Source organism: Anser anser, assembly GCF_964211835.1.
Source record: "Anser anser genome assembly, chromosome: Z".
In the NCBI taxonomy this organism is placed as follows: domain Eukaryota; kingdom Metazoa; phylum Chordata; class Aves; order Anseriformes; family Anatidae; genus Anser; species Anser anser.
In genome coordinates this window covers 33733245-33753998 of record NC_139723.1, presented here as the reverse complement: position 1 = coordinate 33753998, position 20754 = coordinate 33733245, and the positions used below count along the sequence as shown (strand labels likewise).

Genomic DNA, 20754 nt, shown 5'->3' with positions numbered 1-20754 from the left:
AATATTAATGAGACTGTCAAGTATCTCCTGATTCATTTCACTCAAAATGCAAAGTTGTGACTGTTGACATTGCAAAGGAATGCTGTTGAAGAAGCCTTCAGAATTTGGAGTTTGGTAGTTAAAGGTAGAATGAACTGAACCTTTTTAGCTTTTAGCACAATGCTACCCTCTAGTGGAACAGAGTTACATTTAAAGGGCAGAACAAAAAACCCAGCCTTTGTCAGTGAGCAGGAAATTTTTACTTAATATGTTAGGCAGTGTATGTGAGTACTTGCGTAGCAGCAACAACGTAGAAGAGAATTTGAGGAAGAAATGGGATAATCTATGGTAATGAATTGAAAACTTAAAATGTAACTAAAATGTTTATTTCTTACTCTGTGTTCAAAAGTTCTCCTTGAATAGCAATTCCTTCTGGGCTAAGAGGATTTCACTCAAGCGTTTTCTGAAAAGTCATTAATTAGCATTTTGCGCCAGTCAGAATTGGATGCTGACTATCTAAATCTTTGTCACATGTTGTTCAGTCTTTTCTTTCGGTTGGTTGTTTGCTTTTGTTCCTCACTTCAAAGTGAATCCTTCCAGAGCCTGTTTTTTTCTCTAAACCTGTGATTAATATGGATGCATCCAGTATAATCTGACTTTCTTGAATCTGTAATATGCATGCTGTATTTGCAATATAAGGTAAATGCAGTGAAATGTTGGAAGATTGGCAGCTGGTGAAAGATACCATGCTAACGGGAATATGTTATCTTCAAGTGCTTGGGGGTTTTGTAGGGAATTTCAGTTGACATAAAAATTAAAGTAGAGAAAAATGAAAAACAAAGCTTCCATAAGGAAGTGAAAGTGTTTACTATAATAGAAGGGGTAGGGTCAGAGGAGATTACTGGGCTGGGTATTTCAGTTTCCAGATCCCAGTTTAGATAGGTGAGTGAGGTTTTGGCAGCCAGGTAATCACCTTAGAGAAGAACAGGAAAAACTGCAATAGACCTCAGTTTTGGTGGGACTGCTTTTAAAAGGGAAGAATAAGAATAAGTGACTAGAAAAAAAGGATTCAGTGGGATATAGCAAATTTAAATATGGGTTTATTTCCCAATCTAAGTCCTTTATTTTAATTATTATTTTTTTTAACCAGTTTCCTTTAGGGGCTTTCTTTCTCTGCTACATAAAAAAAAAAAAAATCACCATACAAAAGTAGCTTGGTACATCCATCCAGTGCTGTCAGCCTGTTTCTGCAAGGGAAGGAAGTGGTAGTTTGGGGTCATGGTAAAATACTGACTATGAGAGATGTAGAAAGCATGACTTCATTATTCTTTTAACCTGAATTCTGTTGTTGTTGTTAAGTTCAGATCGTGTACTTTCCAGTAGAGAATTGATTGTAGGAAGCAAAATACATCTGCTGTCTGAAGACCTTGTTGCATTTATTTTTAAGAACAAACATTACATTGTGATTTGTGTTCGTGGTTGAATTTTTCCAGAGAAAAATTAATAATCACAAAATACATGGGAGGAGGGGCATTGCACTTCAGAATGTATTGGCAGGAGGAAAGTTTGTAAAGGAAAACTTTAAAAACATGTCTTTCCTCAAATAGGAACTGTCTAGATGTTTGAGAAAGCATGTGACAGGAGGAGTTTGGCAGTCGCAAAGAAGCATACATCTGCAGTAAATCAACTGCTTCGAGTTTAAAGAAATAAGCTGTACCTTCCCCGCTTTTTGGGGAACCATGGCTTAATACTTGGTTTGGAAAGCTGTTGGTGTCTGACACAGGCTGTATGTTAAACTAGTCTGCTTATTTCAGTACGATGCCTAACTTGCTGATCGAGCGCTTTCTAGAAGGCTTAGTAGGCAACAAAAAGGCTTGCAGTGCTGCCAGTAGCTGATAAGTGTTTTCTGTATAACATGCATTGTTGGGGAAATTTGAATGCTGCATGTATAAAACTTCGTACATCTCAGTATGAAAACAGCAAGCAAATGGACTGAAACATTGAAATTTTACATGGTTAATGAGCAGATGTCCTCAGAAATCAGGTTGCTCACAGTATGCAAATTATTAAACATTGTTCCAGATTCTTCAGAGTTAATAGAAGAAAAATCAGAGAAAAGCATGCTAAGGGGGTAAGATTAAAAAGTTTGTAGTCCTAAAAAATTTAGTTCTTTTAGGCTATTAACAAGGGTATTCTTGAAGCAGTTTCTTCTGAATAAACTTCCATGTACGGTTACACCCAAGCTACATACCAAGCAAGACAACTAAAGAATTAGCTTCAGTATTCATACCAGTGCACAGCACTTCGACCTGAGAAATGATGAGATAATGCCTTAAGGTAGTCCTGTAGGTGGAGAAACTTTAATAAAAAAAAAAAAAAAGAAAAAAGAGAGAAAATTTTGTCCACTAGTTGTCTAATTGTTTGAACAAGTAGCAGAGATTTAAAAGAAATAACTGATTGTTGCATTTCTGTACTCCCGTGTTAAGGCTTCTGTTCAGGTGCTACAGAGTGGAGTAGCACAACAAAAAGAAATGCAAGAATTTTTTTGTAATTAACACCAGCCCTCCTCTGGCAAGTAGGCTTAAAAAAAAAGGTAAATAGGCCATGGGTTATGGTGTAACTATTTTGTTCTGGTAATGTTGTTTCTCTAAAGGCTGTGCTTGAAGGGAGCAGTGAAGAACAAGCATTAGCTGATGGTGAAAGAGGATGTTGATGAAAATTTTGCCTGCAGTGTATACAGTGGTTTCTTTCCTGGAGGCCCTTAATTTGCCACTGCAATTGAAGGAAGTTTGTTGGGCGTGACAGATTACAAAATGGTGATACTTCTGCAATTAACCAAGTAACCAAGAGAGATCTGAAACCACACAGAAAAAAATGAAAGTCTCTGGAATCTATTAAGTCTTTTCCTGACACACACAGTATGACTACCCTCAAGCGCAGATACTGAGCTCCAGAAAGAAGTAAGGTAGAGAGCACCGATGCAGCCTAACTACCCTTCCCCCCTCTCTCCCCCTCAAAAAAAGCTTTAATTTTTCCCCATTCTTTAAAATAGAAAAAAAAAAAGTCCTACTTTATACCCCACATAGTAATACCAGGAATGATTGTGGTGTTCTTGAAAATTAGGGTGTAAAGAAAAATGTGAAAGTAAAGGCAGAAAAGCTTGTAGACTTTTGTAAGTGGTGTTTGTTGTCTTTTTTTTTCTTCCTTGATCAACCAGTATGCTGTTTAGCTATTAAGAGTATTTGACCCAAAACTCTCGCTGAATAGTCAAATACTAGTCCTACTACCAAATAAAGATATCTGCAGGAAGGTGTGTCTAAAGGTATTTTATAACAATTTGTTATCATTTCAGATGCTTGAGTTTGCCCTTACTTTACTTCTAGAATTCAAGAGCTTAATTTTCAAGAACAGTATTTAATTAGAGACGTAAATGTGTTTAGAAATTGAGTCGTGTATGTAAGCTGTAGGTGTCAGAGATGGCTGATTTCTTTTGGTTGTTGAGAGGGAACAGGAACAAATCAGTTTCATCAAAAAAAAAAAAGCTTTTATTGTTGTTTTAAAACAATTTTTTTTGTTTACAGGTGTCAGCTGCGATGCATGTTTAAAAGGAAATTTCCGAGGTCGACGATACAAGTGTTTAATTTGCTACGATTACGATCTGTGTGCAACTTGTTATGAAAGTGGTGCAACAACAACAAGGCATACGACTGACCATCCAATGCAGTGCATACTAACAAGAGTAGATTTTGGTAAGTGGTAATTTGAGACTCCAGTCATTTGGTGCTGTGTTGTGTTAGTAAACAGAATATGGATTTTTCATATTTCTACTTACTAAGCGCTTTTTCTTCCATTAGCACACTGAAAATAAGGGCACATTCCCGTCTTCTAAAGAACAGGCATGTTTTCTTTGGTTCTGGCATATAAAAACTCTTACATATTTCTTAATTTAGTGCACAGCAGGTTATCAGACTATTAAGTATATTGGATAACAATGACTACTTCTAATTAACTTCCAATTCAAAAAATGGGGCGAGCTTTCCTGTTCAATATGTTGTAACTAAGTGAAACTGAAGAAGCAGAAAAATGATGAGATTGTGGAGGAGAATTGTTCTCTGGTGGTTTATGTGGGAATGTTGGTACAGCAGGGTAATGATAGTCTGGCTGTACTGAATGTGGCAAGGACTAGCATGTAGTCTTCTTGGGACTCCTTTGAAGTTTCACTAATTTCAAAATTATTTCTTACTGTCAAACCACATCAATACTTAAAAATAAGTTCTTATTTCTCCTATCCCATTTGTTGTTTCTATTGCATCATTGTAACAGTGGGGTTGTAACTGAGGAAACACTTCTGCATCAAACCTCTACCGTAAGATGTTGCTGTCACTGGACATTTAAAAAAATATATATATTCCAAGCCCACAGGGCTCACATTTTATTATTTTTTAGTGATTCCAGCTGTATTGTTCTTCACATTTTGAGCACTTGAGAGGTGGTAATTTCTTTGTTCTTGATGAAAACAGAAATAGTCTACTTCTTTATTGATTTAAACATCAGAGAACAGCCGGATATAGAAACGTACTGTTTCTCTTTCAAAATGGCTGTTGGATATCTTTCACTTTCTCTCAATTCTCAGAACTCTGCTTCCCCCTGAGAATGCCTGGTCATGACTTCTAAAATCCAAGCCCTGGGAATCTAGGGTTTGGAAGGAAAGCATTCATTTCATTATCAAAAATGCATACAATCATTTTCATTTGCATATGCTTCTTTTTTAAGTCTTACTTACGAGTTAAAAATCTCCACATAACAGTTCAGAGTTTGGGTCAGAATTGGAGATGCACAATTCAAACTGATTTGTCCCCTAGCAGTGGCTATTCTAGGATTTTTCTCACAGGCTAAAATGACAGCATTGCCATAAACATTAAATGGTCATAATTCACAGGGAAAAGAGGACTGAAACATGCTTGCTGTGGAGCCTGAAGTTGATGTTAAATGCCAAAACTTTGAATGTCATGCAATGGGGAAATTTCTCCTAGACACGTACCTCTTAAAAATAGTTGTCATTAGAATGTAGGAATGTCTAGAAAATATATTTTGTTTCTTGCAACTTGAATATTTCTCTCTTGGAAGTCCTTGGTAAACGAGCATGTCTTTTGATTTAACATACTTCATTTGTCTATGTTGTGGTGGGGAGGGAGAGGTTATTTTTTGTCATTTGAGCCTGTAGGAGGAAACAGAGAGGTGGAAGGTTGCAGTGAAGTACTGAGGCAGGCGGGTAATAGGGTTCTGAGGGCTACTCCTGCATTGTTTGGTGTGCGTGCTACTGTGGCTTCTTTAAGTTAAAGATGACAAAACGACTTCTGGAAATTTCATTTGGCTTGGTATCTGAGCATTGCTCCCACAGAATCAGTGTCAGGAAGGATTGTTACTGCATCTCAGCACTACAGCAAGACTACTTGCTGGATTAACACCGTAGGACAATAATAGGAAAGAGCACGTTGCTAGATTCCGAGTCACAGCAGTGGTTGATGCAAGAGGGCACCTGAGTACTACTGAGCTTGGAAACATACACCATTGCATGGACTACGGAATGTTTATAGATAACATTTTCTTAGGAGTCAGGAAGGTCTGTAATGTCTTTCTTAAAATGTTCTTATTCTACAATTCCTTGTAGAACGTCAGTCATAAAGGAGCATGGCTTTACAGTATGTTACAGTTATTAAGAGAAACTGTGGTAACTTTTCAAAGAGACCTCTATAGGCAAGATCATATGACTTTGAAGAACATCCAAAAATTTAGGAGCTAAGAAATTCTAAGTTTTAAATTAAAAATCTATAATGAATGGTAGAACTAGTCTAAAATGGCCTCTTCCAAGGTTATTAGGATAGTTATGCCAGTGAATTTAAAAATCGTAAAGGAAATACATTAACAGGTTAAAAGAAAATAATCTCTTAGGGAAGATTGGAAATGTTAAACTAAACAGCAAAGAGGTAGTCAATTCTTCAGTTTCTTCTTGGTAACATGGTAAGTTGAACTTGAAAGAAAGAAAAGGAAAATGTCTTCTAATGTGTGATGGGTAGGGAATATCTGAGTAAGGAAAACTTCAGTAGAAATGTGGACTGAAAGTCTCATAGTATAGGTAGTTAGATGAATTCTAGATTAGGTGGTCAGCAAACTTCAGTACTGTTGTCTTTGATCGGGTTTGACTCAAAGGTATGAAAACTGTTTTTTATAAGAGTGAACTTAGAGGTATTGCTTATGTTGGGTTGGAGAGAGGACAGGTGGTTAAATATGAGTATTGTGCCAAGGAGAAGGAAGCAGCAAGGGGGATCCTTCTGTTGCAAAACTGAAGCAAGCACTTCAGACAAAGTCAGTGTTACTTTACTGATTTTAAAAGTGAGAAAAGGGATCAGTGAGCCACTTGCTGGAGATCCAGCTGCAGGTGATGATGAGGACCCTGGTATCCATAGTTCCCGTCTGACCAGCACTGTCTGTGTGCAGACAACTGGATTCACCTCAGTACTCTGTTCTTAAAGCTGTGACCAAGCTTGGGTTTGCAGGGGATAGCTAATCACATGGACCAATCCTATGTATCTGGGATAGTTTCAGCATAGAAAAAAAATGTATTGTTTACCTCCATGAAAATTCTAGTAAATTTGTAGGGTTCCTAGGCACAGTAATAAAGTTGCAAAGCATATGGCAGAAGATGGGCTCCTTCAGGTGCCTTGAAGGCGCTTTTTTCCCAGAGACTTGGACTGGTATAGGAGCCCTTACAAGAACACTGAAAATGAATGAAAAGCCCTGGTGATTTGTGGTGACACCAGTGTTCAGTTTTGAACCATCTTATTGGAGTATCTGTCTTTTGGAAATCATTGCATGAGCTCGTATTACTTTGGAAGGTAGATGGGATTCAAAACAGCCATAGTGATGGTGTTCTTTAGTCCCCACAGAGACGCTGGAAGAAAATGGTTTTACACAGAAAGGGTGATAGACTGCCGTAACAGTGACAGAGATTAAAATACAGTATGAAGTTTGATATATGAAGATAGGTGACCTCTAAAGCATAAAACCAATTGGTTTATTTCTGAGGAGTCAAAGAGCAGAACTGTAATAGGTCTGTGTAAAAACAGGGATATACTTACCAGGTAGTCTGTTGGTACTGGCCAGGACAATGTAGAAGTTCAGAGCACTTTTCATCGTTTCCTTTTTTCTGAAGAAGAATTTTAAACAATTAGGATGCTTTATGATTTTAATCCTATAACTTCTACATGAATACCACTGTTGCAAAGGGGTAATACTGGCAAAGTAATGCAAGTTGTTGATAGAATTCTCTACCAGAGTCCTATTGTATTACTTTAATAGAGGGACTGTAAAAGTGTACATTCGGTTTCCAGCTCTGACGTTCACGTAACAGAAGGTCTTGATACCTTTAGTCGCCTAACACTTAGGCAAAATGAGCTGCTGTTCCTGCAACCTGTCATCTTATGTCAAGTTCGCCAACCCTCTACCTATCTTGGTGGACACATCTGCATATGCACGTGTGTGTCTTCCCCACCTCCTGCCCCAAACCGCTCCATTTTTGCGTGTGTTTGTCTTAAACTGGAGAGACCAATACTGAACCCTCTATTCCTGTTGTGGCCTAACAAATGCCTGGTAACATGGGATAATCACAACCCTTAATTTGATCGTTACTTTCTTTTGTGATGCAACCCAGGTCATGGTTTCCCTTCACTGATGCAGGGGCGCACTGCTGGTTTGCTGTCCACCAAGACACTTCAGTCCTGTTCAGCAGAGCTGCTCCCCAGCGTACACTGTCTCTAAGCAGCAGCTGCTATTTTGGCACTACTCAGTATTGGCAGATGGACTTCAAATCATCTCTAACCTTCCTTAGTATCAGTGCTTGTTCATGACTTCAGAATGTGGTGCTTACTGTTGGGAAGCAGCAAAACCAGGGCTGCTCCGCAACGAAGAGCAAGTCGAGAGCTGAGTGACCACAGCACAAGAAGTGTCAGCCTCCTCGCTTGGAGGGTGCAATCCTCCCGTACTACTCAACCAAGGTGTGGAGGGCAGGTTTGGTGAGAGGATCAGGTCCTGCTGACTGTCTCAGAGAAAGGAAGTATAACATTTCAGGTCGGGGGTCCATGGGGAAAATCCATCTAAGGCAGCAGGAGGTCTGGGCACAGCTACAACAGGGTTTATGGCCAGATGGCTGGACCTTACATGTAGCCCACAGGCAGAGAGGGAGTGTGTGTGGAGGTCTGCTTTGAGGCTGGTCAAGGCAATTAAGGCTTGTATGTCTGCTCAGAGCCCAACACCTGCTGGGGAAACAAAATGTACAGCTGCTGCTGGACAAACAACTGAGAATGTGCTCTGTAATCGCTGTCATACTATCATCGCAGTGTCTCTCACACTGAAGCAGTTAGCCCAGCACTGTCTAGTTGCGCTCAATATACTGAGATTGGCAACTGGTGAAACTATGTGAAGAAAAGTGGAGGATGTGCTGTTTTTTCATACTGGACACGGCTGTACTGAAAACCTGCTGGTTGGTTGAGGCAGTGATGCTCTGGCTGGAAGGAATTAGCAGTTGCTTTCAGCTCTGACTTGAGTTGGCATTTTATTCTAGCAAACATGGCGATCGCACTGCATTGGTGGTGAAAAGAGGGTTCCAAGTAGGTGAGGAGAGATCCTGCCGCTTGGGAATATGTCCCTCCAGTCTGTAATGCAGGACAGTATTTGTGATAGACAAAATGCTGAAATCTAGATGACTAACACAGCTGTATGGCTGTGTATCGTTATGTCATAGGATCAGTCAGAAGGTAGTTCTGGTTGGAAGGGACCTCTGGGGTCTCTGGTCCAACCCTAGGCAGGGCCAGCATTAATCAGGGCTTTACCCAGTCTTGAAAACCTCCAAGGATGGAGATGGCTTAAAGCTGTGTCAGGTGAGATTCAAACTAGACATGAGGAAAAACTTCTCTCTGGAGAAGATAGGTAGACACTGGAACAGGCTTCCTGGAGAGGCAGTTGCTCCTTACCCATCTCTGATGCATTTGGACAATGTTCGTGATGGTATGTTTTAACTCTGGGTCAGCCCTGAAATAGTCTGACAATTGGACTTAATGCTCTTCGTAGGCCACTGATAACTGAACCTATTCATCCTGTATTTTGGGTATCTGGTCCACTGCTGATCTACATGGTGGAAAACATTTTTCCTTATACCCCTGTAATGCACCGCTGTGAAGAGCCTGGCTTAGTCTCCTTCCTCACATCTTGTAGGTGTGGTGGTAGCAGGTGCCTCAAAGCCACCTCTGCTCTGGGCTGAACCAGCCCTGCCCTGGAGCCTCCCCTCACAGCAGTGCTCCAGCCCCACCACCTCAAAGGCCTTCTGCTGAGCTCACTTCAGTTTGTTGATGGCTCCCCACTACCAGAAGGGTCCAGACAGGCCCTTTTTTGGTGTGTTGTGTTGTCACCATTTGTTTTCTTAAAACACCAATAAAAAAAATACTTCAAATAATTACACTACAGTTTGTTTAATACCAGCATTTTTATTTGTATGTGAGTATGGAGTTAAAATTAAATTTTGCATGGAAAAAAAACAAACCTAAAATTCCTGACTTTCGTGTACCCTTGTAAAAGAAATATGTCTAAACAGTAAACAAGTACAAGCTGTTGTAAAATGTAGTCCTGAATCATTCCTTTCAAAGACTGATTTTTATCTAAGGAATCTTACTGTGCTTCTGCGTCATTTCTAACCTTCTGCCAAGTTTCAGAATGTGTTCGCTGAGGATGTAAATGTTAAATACAAGTAGTCTGGATGGATGATAAAGCAAAACTGCTCATATTTTTGCTTGAGTTTTCACATTAAATTCATTTCCTTCAAGAAAAGCTATAGTCTATAAACACCAAGTTTGAAATCTAACTTCATAAGCTATTGTTGACTCCTTTTTAGACAGTATTTTGATTCTTCTATTCCTTTGCGTTCTTCCTGCAACTGATCAGCCATGTGGGTAATGAATCTTCTCCTAGAGGAATGTGATCTGGTCTGGTGGTTTTGTCTTCTTTTTACTGAGCAACCTTATCTGCCTTCCTAGCTCTTCTGAGAAGAGGGCTGCAGAGGTCCAGAGGAGTTTGAAGAGTTATGGCCTCAAAATTTTGTGTAGGAGGGCATTTGAAAAGAATCAGAATTCATTATCTGAAAGATTTCTTTGTCACTACAAGGGATAATTCTTTGGTCATGAGATAGTTGCATCAGAGCAGTAATAAATGGAGCCATGGCCTTTTCATTTTCCCCACACTGCTTCCAATCATTCGGGCCTTCCTTAGCACATGAGCCTTCGGTCATCAGTAATATGACTATGGTAATAATTTTTAGGACTGTTCATGTACTATAAAAACAGGTAGAGAGAAAAAAAGGTGGATGATACCACAATTACCAACTTTTTTTTTTTTTTTTTTTTAGGACAGCCTGTTTAAAATAAAACATATCAGGTTATAAAAGCTCAGAAGCTTGATTGTAAGAGGTGGAGGGAGATTAAAGTTGAGGAATAAGAAGGAAGATATGAACTTCCAGAGGAAAAAAATACTCATATATGCCAGTAACTGATTTCACTTCTTAAAGGTGCCTTTTTAAATATATCTTTTATTTCAGATGAAGGCATACGTAATTGCCATTTGCATGTATGTTTGCTTTGAGTTACAAGAAAGATGTGAAATGAAGTGTAAGTGGGAGAACATGTGGGAGCATAATCAAGAGGTTGGAAGGAACTTGGATTTTTTTTTTAATTAATAAATGGCTTGTTTCAGATTCTGTAAAAGCAAGGACCAGAATCACAGGATTTGACAGCACTTGTCGAACCTCTCTCCTCTGTGACAGAACAGTACTACTGGAATTGTTGACATCTGGACTGAGCTAACAGCGTATCCTTGGGAGAGAGATTTTTATCTGCATGTTATCCTATTTACCACTCTCTTCAGATTGGTAATGGCCTGGTGCCCTTTGGTCCCTTACTTCAAAATACTTCCATTCATGAAATGGTGAGGTTTGTAGGTAGAGGCTTTTAGACCACTTAATAATTTTAAGAGACTTTTTTTTTTTTTTAGGTAGTAGATGTTACTTTTATATGCAAACCCTCTAAAGAATAAGATGATTTGCCCCTTTTTGTGTTAGCTTGCCACTTTGCGTCATCTTCTTGTTTCACCCAGATTAGCATATAAGGTGTCAGAACTTGAAAATCTACGAAAATGAGACTGCTCAGCTAGGAGTACTTTGAGAAAAATTGACTTGGAAGTTCTAACGTGTGTATGTCTGCAGCAGTGGAAAATCCCAGTTTTACAACCATTAAATAGGTATTTAATCATCATGATACAAATCATACCAATGCACGAGGGAAATTGGATGATTAACTAAATGAGTTATCACTAGAATCATAGAATATCCCGAGTTGGAAGGGACCCATAAGAATCATCAAGTCCAATTACTGGCACCGCACAGGTCTACCCAAAAGTTTAGACCATGTGACTAAGTGCACAGTCCAATCGCTTCTTAAATTCAGACAGGCTTGGTGCAGTGACCGCTTCACTGGGGAGCCCGTTCCAGTGTGCAACCACCATTTTGGTGAAGAACCTCTTCCTGATGTCCAGCCTAAACTTCCCCTGCCTCAGCTTAACACCGTTCCCGTGGGTCCTGTCACTGGTGATAACAGAGAATAGGTCACCTGCCTCTCCACTCCCCCTCACGAGGAAGCTGTAGACTGCGATGAGGTCCCCCCTCAGCCTCCTCTTCTCCAGGCTGAACAGGCCCAGTGACCTCAGCCGCTCCTCATATGTCTTCCCCTCTAGGCCCTTCGCCATCTTCGTCGCCTTCCTCTGGCCACTCTCCAACAGTTTAATGTCCTTTTTGTACTGTGGTGCCCAGAACTACACACAGTACTCGAGGTGAGGCCGCACCAGCGCAGAGTAGAGCGGGACAGTCACTTCCCTCGACCGACTAGCAGTGCCGTGCTTGATGCATCCCAGGGTATGGTTGGCCCTCCTGGCTGCCAGGGCACACTGCTGGCTCATATCCAACTTGCTGACAACCACAACCCCCAGATCTCTCTGTGCGGGGCTGCTCTCCAGCATCTCATCGCCCGGTCTGTACATATAGCCAGGGTTGCCCCGTCCCAGGTGCAGGACCCGGCACTTGCTTTTGTTAAACTTCTTGTGGTTGGTGATCGCCCAGCTCTCCAATCTGTCCAGATCTCTCTGCAAGGCCTTTCCACCCTCAGCCGAGTCCACAACTCCAAGTTTGGTGCCATTGGCAAATTTGCTCAAAACACCTTCTAGTCCTACATCCAAATCGTTTATAAAAACATTGAAGAGGACTGGCCCTAAAATGGAGCCTTGAGGGACCACACTAGTGACCATCCGCCAGCCAGATGTGGCCCCATTTACCACAAACACTTTGAGCCCTGCCCGTCAGCCAATTGCTCACCCATCATATGATGTTTTTGTTTAGCTGTATGCTGGACATTTTGTCCAGTAGGATCCCATGGGAAACTGTGTCAAAAGCTTTACTGAAATCCAAAAAGATCAGATCAGCTGGTTTCCCTTGATCGACTAGATGGGTGATCTTCTCATAAAAGGAGATCAAATTTGTTAGGCAGGACCTACCCCTCATGAACTCATGTTGGCTGGGACCAATGACTGCATTGTCCCCCAGGTGCACTTCAATAACTTCAAGGATCATTCTCTCCATAATTTTACCAGGCACTGACATGAAACTGACAGGCCTGTAATTGCTAGAGTCTTCTTTCTTACCCTTCTTGAAAATTGGCGCAACATTTGCCAGCTTCCAGTCCAATGGGACCTCTCCAGATTCCCAAGATCGTTGAAAAATAATTGAGAGAGGCCCCGCGATGATGTCAGCCAGCTCTTTAAGCACGCTGGGATGAATCCCATCTGGACCCATGGACTTGTATGGATCCAGATGAAGCAGCAAATCCCACACACTTTCAGGGTCAGTTGGGAGTTTGTCATTCCCACCATCACGGTCCTCCAGCTCAGGGCACCCTGGGTCCCGAAGCCCATCATACGTGTTGAAGACAGAGGCAAAGAAGGCGTTAAACGTCTCTGCTTTGCCTGTGTCATTGTCTGTGAGGAGACCTTCCCCATCTAGTAGCAGACCTATGTTTTCTTTGGTTCTCCTTTTTCTGTTCACATATCTAAAAAAATCCTTTTTATTGTCTCCCACAGACATGGCCAGCTTCAACTCTAGTTGGGCTTTGGCCACACGAATTTTCTCCCTACAAACACGAACAGCATCCCTGTATTCCTTCCTCATCGCATGACCCTCCTTCCAGCAGCCGTACACTTTGTTTTTCGCCTAAGCTCCAGTAGAAGATCCCTGGTCAGCCAGGCCGGCCTTCTGCCCCGCCTGCCTGCCTTCCAATATTTTGGAATCACCTGATCTTGTGCTTTTAGGAGGCAGTGCTTAAAGACTGACCAGCCCTGATGGAAGCCAATGCCTTCAAAAGCAGTTTCCCAGGGGACCTTGCTGACTAGTTCCCTGAGCAGCCTGAAGTCTGCTTTCCCCATATCTAGGGCTGAAGTTTTGGTGACAGTTTTCCTTCTGTCACCATAAATTCTAAACTCAACCACTTCATGGTCACTATGACCGAGACGGCCTCCAATTGCCATGTCTCGCACAAGACCCTCTCTGTTCTCCAGCAACAGATCTAGGAGGGCACCTTTCCCAGGTGGCTCCCTTAGCACCTGCACCAAGAAGCTATCATCTAGGTGCTTTATGAGCCTGCTGGACTTGCTCGTGTCAGCCGTGTGGTGATCCCAGTTGACATCTGGCAAGTTGAAATCCCCCATAAGGACAAGGGGAGTTGATCATGAGGCATCTCTTAGTTCTGCAAAGAATAATTCATCTGCATTGTTGTCCTGGCCAGGTGTTCTGTAACAGACTCCCACAATGACATCCCCTTTATTTGTTCATCCCTTAATCCTTACGCAGAGGCTCTCAACTTTGCCATCGCCAACTTGAAGTTCCACACAATCCAGCCCATGCTTCACATAGATCGCCACCCCTCCACCTCGCCTACCCTTCTTGTCCCTCCTGAAGAGCCTGTAACCACCTATTGCAACACACCAGCCACAGGACTCATCCCACCAGGTTTCGCTTACGCCGATGATGTCGTAGCTGCAGGACTGGGCCAAGACTTCTAGCTCATCCATTTTATTCCTCACACTGCGTGTGTTTGTGTAGAAGCACTTCAAATGCACCTCCCTACGCACAGCACCTTGTAGAGCTGACTGAAGGACCTCACTAACACACAGTCCCTCTGATTCTAGCGCACCATCCATTAGCTCATTACCGGCGTGCCTGGTTTTATCCCCTTCCCCCTTTGACTCTAGTTTAAAGCCCTATCTATCAGCCCTGCCAACTCCTGGGCAAAAATCCTTATCCCTTTCTGAGAGAGGCGCATCCCATCTGGTGCCAGCAGGCCCAGTGTCGCGTAGACCTTCCCGTGATCAAAAAACCTGAAATTCTGCCGGTTGCACCAGTCTGGAAGCCACGTGTTAATGAGTCTGCTTGTCAGCATCGATCCCCCCTATCAGAAGGACAGAGGCAAACACAACTTGTGCCCCTGATCCTTCAAGTAGTCGCCCCAAAGCCCTAAAGTCCCTTTTGATCACTCTCGTACTTCTAGTTGCTACCTCGTCATTACCGGCCTAAAAGACCAGTAGCAGGTAATAGTCGCTGGGCCGTACCAGGCCCTTGACTTTCTTAGCAAAGTCTCTCACGCGAGCCCCAGGTGACTTGCCGAAAACGGACTCCACAATCAGTAAGATAGTGAAGTAGTTATGTTTATTCAGCGCTGGGCAGCACGGGGAGTAGTCCCGCCAAAGTCGTGTGCACCTGACATGGCAACTTGCCATGGTTATATGCAACAAAGAGTTACATATGCATGAAGTTTCACAGTATGCCTATACACATTCATAACCTGTCCCTGCTTCGTATTAAAATCAGTTCCAAGGAGTCATTTCCATAAACTCCTCCCATCTGCGCTTGCACAGTGTCTCCTGGTGGTGGTCATCAGGGGTCATGGGGATGAAGGTTGATGACTCTTCCTCATCGCTGCTAGTTGACCTCTTGTCTTTGCGCAGACTCAGTTGCTCCTTGGCTCTTGTCCATCCGCAGGACCAGTTTCTGCTAGTTTAAGATGGGCTCACACTCTTATTAGGAGACTGACCTTGGTAAGGGGCCCAAGGCTGCTTCTTGCTTTAGTTAATTTGCACAATGCACCATAGTTAGCAAAGACACTAAGTAGCATCCTAGTTTAATGCCATCAGCGCTCTATCTCTACTTGGTAAGATTCTCCTAACTCTCTCTCTCACAGGGAAGCAACAGACTTCCCTGTGGGTTGGGTCTGGTCGGCATATCGGGTCCTCTGTCCCTTTCAGAAGGGAGACCCCCATGACCATAACCCTTCTTTCTTTTTTGACAGATGATGTAGCGATGCAGGGGATAGGCTGCCTTGCCTTAGGCACCCTCTCCAACTGGGACGGGCTTTTGTCTACATTGTTGTTCTGACTGTCGTGTTCTAGACCCTCATACCTGTTATATGAGGTTAGATGGGAAGGTGAGGGGGGCAGGGACAGGGCTCACCTACCACCCTGAGCAGGAACCTGACTCCATTCCCCTCCTTGGCCTATGTCCCCTCCTGCTGCCTGGCAGGATGAGGGAACTTCTGTCTTTGGTGTAGCAGGAGACATTTGTGCTGTGGCTGGCTCCTGAGTCTGTCTCAGAGAGGGTAGAGTACCCTTCCACCAGTCAATTTCCCTCTCTGACTCCCTGATGCTCCTGAGCCTGCTTACCTCCTCCCGAAGCTCCGCTTACCTGGCTGAGCAGCTCTTCAACCTGGGCACACCTCCCACAGGCATACCCCTCGCCGCTGCTGTCAGACACTGACAGAAGACTCGGGCACACCCTGCAGCCCAAGACCTGGACGGCTGCGTGTTTCCCCGAGCCCTCCCTCTGAGTAGCCACATCGGTGACTGTGGCTGGAGAGGCCGCAAGAGATGCGGAGGCCATGGTTTTCTGCCTGGTTGATACCATGGCCAGGTTCCTCGCAGGCAGGTTACAAGTACCGAAGGGAAAGACCGCTGCAAGAGAGCGGCGAGGGGCCCTCCCTGCTCGCCCTGCCGCGCCCCGCCCTGCCCGCCTCGACCCCCCGCTCCCCCCAGAGCCGATGGCCTCGGCGAGTGGCTTCTGTCATGTGTGTTTGACTGGCTTTTTTGTTGTTCCTACAAGTATGCAGCCTTTTTTGCAGAAGTTCTTCCTGCATTACTTTAACCGAACAGGATAGTGTTTACTTGTGCTATTTTGGGCAGATTAAATACAGTTAATTTGGAATTCCTTATTACTATTCAGTTCAAAAGCTTGGCCCTCTCACTGATTTTGTTCCCAGAATTTTTATATACGTCCCAACTTTTTTTGTATCTTCAGGACATGAAATAACATGAGAACTGAAGTTCAATTCTCCTCTGTGCAATGAAACAGTGGAAAAAATGTTTTTACTTTTGATGTACATGCTTCTCCTTTTTGATACATGCTGTAGTGAGTTGTGTAATGAGCTTTGTTACTTAAAATTTGTCTTCATACAATGCTAAGGAGGATTCTTTCATCAGTCTTCACTAGAGCATTTTGCATTTATCTGTTTTATTCAACTATCATTTTTGAATCCTTTGCCTTTCAAAATATTTTTCTGAAAGAGTATTCGTTCCACTTTGTGTACGATTGACCTATTCAGAGACCGTTTTAGTGACTCCTTAAAACTTTGTCCTGTGTAAACCCTTTTTCCTGCTTTACTCATTTGAAACAACAACATACTTAGATTCTTCATATTTGGGTATGCTGCAGCATATTGGCAATTTTTATACCCCCACTCATGTTTTTAGCAACATCAGAGTAGGAATCTGTGAATTTTGAAAAAACTTTCAGAAGAGTGCGCAATGAAATATGTGCACTGAAGTGGCACTGTCTGGAAACTCCAGTATCTTGAAGTCTTGTGAATTATGTGCATCATCTGTGTGTTGTATCTGAAACAGCCTTTGTACCGCCTCAAGACAGTCTTGGAACAGGTTGATTGTCATAAACTTTATATTGCATATCATGTATAAGAGGAGTACAGAAGACTAGCAAAACAAGACTGGTCTGCACGTGGAAAATACGTATACTGTGATTTTAAGAGAACCAATTCAAGCCAGAAGATAGTTATGCATGTAAATAAATTCTGTTTGATTCATCCTATAGGATGGAAATTTTCTGCTTTGGATTGGTGGACATAAGTTTCTAGTGCGTGTGCATGCGTTAAATAAATGAACCTAGATTCAGGATGGTTTTCAAGCTGAGCATGATAATTAATTGGATGAACCAGTTAAAATGCTCAGTTTGTCAGGTACTGTTTCCTTTTGGGCAACACTTGCTGTCTACTTGGGCATTTCTTACCATGTGTGTTAAAGGGGCATCTTTCTCTTGTCATCCCATATTGGAAATTTTCTGGAAGCAGTTTTCAGAACAAGGGAACAGGGACCTACTGAACATAAACTCTGGTCTGCAGCGTGTTCCATTTGTGGAGCTGCATGTATCTTTAACTGTGTGTATTAGCGTGTTACTGAAGGTGATTTTCTCCGTAAAAGCAGTCTTGCAGTGTTAGCCCTCAAAACTTTAGTTACCTACCTGTTAATATAACAGACTATGGATATGTACATTTTTAACTTCAGCATTGTCTTTTGTATGGCTACAGAAACAAAAATGCTTTTCTTCCTAGCTGTGTCCTAAAGTCAGATCAATAGCAGAAGATGCAATAAACCTTGGTAAGAGGTGACTTATTCTGGCAGAAGTACACATTCCTAGCACATTAGATGGATATTGCCTTGGGGTGTAGAACATAAGTTCTTATATCTATTCAGGTTAATCCAATTCTTAATTTACAGCAGACTACTCACGATTCTCTGAAAATTTTTATTTTTGATTGAGTCATAGAAAAAAATTCAGTAAAAAGATTTTAAATCAGTTCCTCAAAAGTCACTTCTTTATTATTTTGATGTGAATTTGAAGTTTATTCATGTTTCCTGTAGAATACATAACCCCTGCAGAGGAAGAGTGAGAAAAAAAAAAAACAAAAAAACCCACGTTTTTTTCATGGTTAGTTAAATTTTCATGATAAGTATGGAGAACTGTTAAGTTTGAACTCAAAAGTGCATGCTTTTCATAGGTAGTGCAAAAGTGCTTGAATTCAACACAGTTTTGAAACTAGCATGTAACATAATCAGATTTCTCTTTCTTGTATAACTTTTATTTAAGACATTTCTAAAAGTTCTTATTACTAAACAGTGGTTCAGCTATGGCATAAGTATTGATGTATGGAGTCACAGAGGACTTTTAAATTTTAATCTAAACTTGCAGAGAGTAGTGTTCAGAGTTAAGCTTTTGAGAGCTAATCTCATGATTGAAAAGGTGACCGACCTCGTACCAGGGATAACAAGGGTGGTAGAAAAGTGAAGATCTGGCAGCAACAGAGGAGTCTTTGCTTCTACTGAATATTAGAAGATTATATTATGTTTGCTAATGAAAGTGAAATGTAGTCTGTCTGTGTTTTGTCATCAGTAATTGAACACTTTTTGACTATCAGCATATGGCCTTTACAGAATATTAAAATAGCCATTTTAGTTAAATACCAGATTAATTTGGCAGTTATTGCATTCAAGTACATTCATAAACAGAGGTTTACATGAACAAAGTAATTGACTCTATTGCTGTGAAGTAACTTCTACTTAAATAATTTTTGTTCCAGATTTGTACTATGGTGGAGAAGCCTTTTCTGTAGAGCAGCCACAGTCTTTTACTTGTCCTTATTGTGGAAAAATGGGTTATACGGAAACATCTCTTCAAGAACATGTTACTTCTGAGCATGCAGAAACATCAACAGAAGTGGTAAGAAGCTTCAGAATTGGTTTTTAATTGTGGTGGAAAAACATGAAAAGGAGTCTTCTGGGAAACTGGTACAATATCTCTCGTGAAGCATGAATTCATTTAAATGCTTTTTAAGATGTACCTACATTTGGTGGTGACATCTAAATTCTTCTGTGTTTTAAGGGTATCCTTGGATAATAAGCTTGCTTTTCTTTTGTAATAGCTGTTTGGTTGCTGTAATGTAAAGGCTACCATGTTTGGGAGCTTATTATGCTGTAAGACGATATTTAAAGTGTTCTCCTGGTTGTTCTGTATAGCAGTGTCTCCCTTTTTACAGCCTGCATGTAATTGCCAAATGAGTTGACAGTGTCCTGTAAGACCTATACCAGTCTGTTGTAACTCTTAAGGCAGAGGAAGGTGTGCAGCAGCAGCAGATGTCTGACTTTCAAGGAATTCTGTGGAAGAAGATAAGCCTTTTATCTTCAAGCCTATTGAAACCTATTCTTGCGAGAAGGAATGCTGGGGGGGAGGCAACTCCTCAGCTGTTTTGAGGCTCTGATCTTTCCTGACAACTTATGAACTGAAACAGTTTACTTTTAGCAGTGACGCTGTAGGATCATGAGTTATCGTAGTGACACTCTGAAACTTTTATCATCTCCTTGATTTTCTCTTTAACTTTGCACCTTTCAGACATAGTGTCACTAATTGAAAATTCCACATTTGGATGACTTTTCTTTTGTGGTTTGGTGTTGTAGTTCTGATTTGCACCACTGGATGTCAGTGGTATGTTCATGACACAGAATATTCAGATTCTAGGTTTATAAGATTCTAGGTTTATAAATGTGGCATGTCCTTGTTTGTGGCTGCAACTTCTAGAATTCCATATACAAAGTCCAAATTTGTGATCTTAAACACCTGCTACCCTACTGATTTCTGAAAGAGTTGTAAGTGTTAAATTAGTCATTAGTTTTCTGGAGTCAGCCTGCAAAATTATCATCTCTGTTTCAAATAATGATAAAGGACAATATTTTAATCCTTGAATATAATTGCATATGTTTGTGTTAAGTATTGACTAGCTTTTCTGGTAAATGTTTAGTGCGCAAAAGATGTAAGACTGCTTGGGTACTGGAGACTTACTGCAGATGGTGAAAAACCATCACCTAACTGAGAAGGAAATCTTGTGGGTTCTAAACTTCTGTGATCCTGGATTTCCAAGCAACTATTTTTGTTTAGGTAGTGACCTTTTAGTCCTAGTAGTAGATCTGAGTGTAAAAGCTGTTTTTTACCTGAGATCCTTAGGAAGGTTTCCAGGGATGGAGCAACTTTTATTTTGTTTATGGTCACTCTTCCCTTCCCACTCATCTTTTTAAATGAATAAGCACAAAGAATTCTGGTCCACCAGAGGGAAGAAATCTAACAAAATAAAAATAAAATATTGTACTGTTAATAATTTCGAAAAGTGAAGATTTAATTTTGCCACTTTTGTATTCAGAGTGGTACAGATAAGATGATGATTTTCTGCTTATTTTCTCGTGTATTTGGCATTGGTACATGTAACAATATTAGGTACTTGTGGACAGGAAGAGTTTGACAATATTTTCTTAAAAGATAATTTAATGTGAGTACTTTAATCAAAAAATTACACTGGCATCTACGGTAGAGATTGGAAATTTTGTGATTAGGGTTTGTAAGGTTACACACTGTAAAAGGAATAAATTATGATTTTTGTAGAGAACCAAAACCTCAGTAACTGCCAGTATTTCTTCACCAGTAAATGCCCAAGGGTAACAATAGGCATTATAGGGCAACTTTGCGAA

General features: G+C 41.3%; 1 protein-coding gene across 4 annotated transcripts in view; it reads left to right on the top strand.

Moving 5' to 3' along the window:
* Positions 1 to 20754, top strand: part of LOC310889713 (E3 ubiquitin-protein ligase KCMF1) — a 54638-nt gene that overhangs the window by 21680 nt on the left and 12204 nt on the right. For 3 of the 4 annotated variants that reach the window (XM_083817602.1, XM_083817603.1, XM_083817605.1), the window contains exons 2-3: positions 3561 to 3728; positions 18819 to 18958. In XM_083817602.1, coding sequence (XP_083673728.1) covers positions 3561 to 3728; positions 18819 to 18958 — 308 coding nt within the window. Of the gene's footprint in view, positions 1 to 3560; positions 3729 to 10776; positions 11001 to 18818; positions 18959 to 20754 lie in introns of those variants that run through there. The other variant, XM_083817604.1, reaches the window with a different exon arrangement.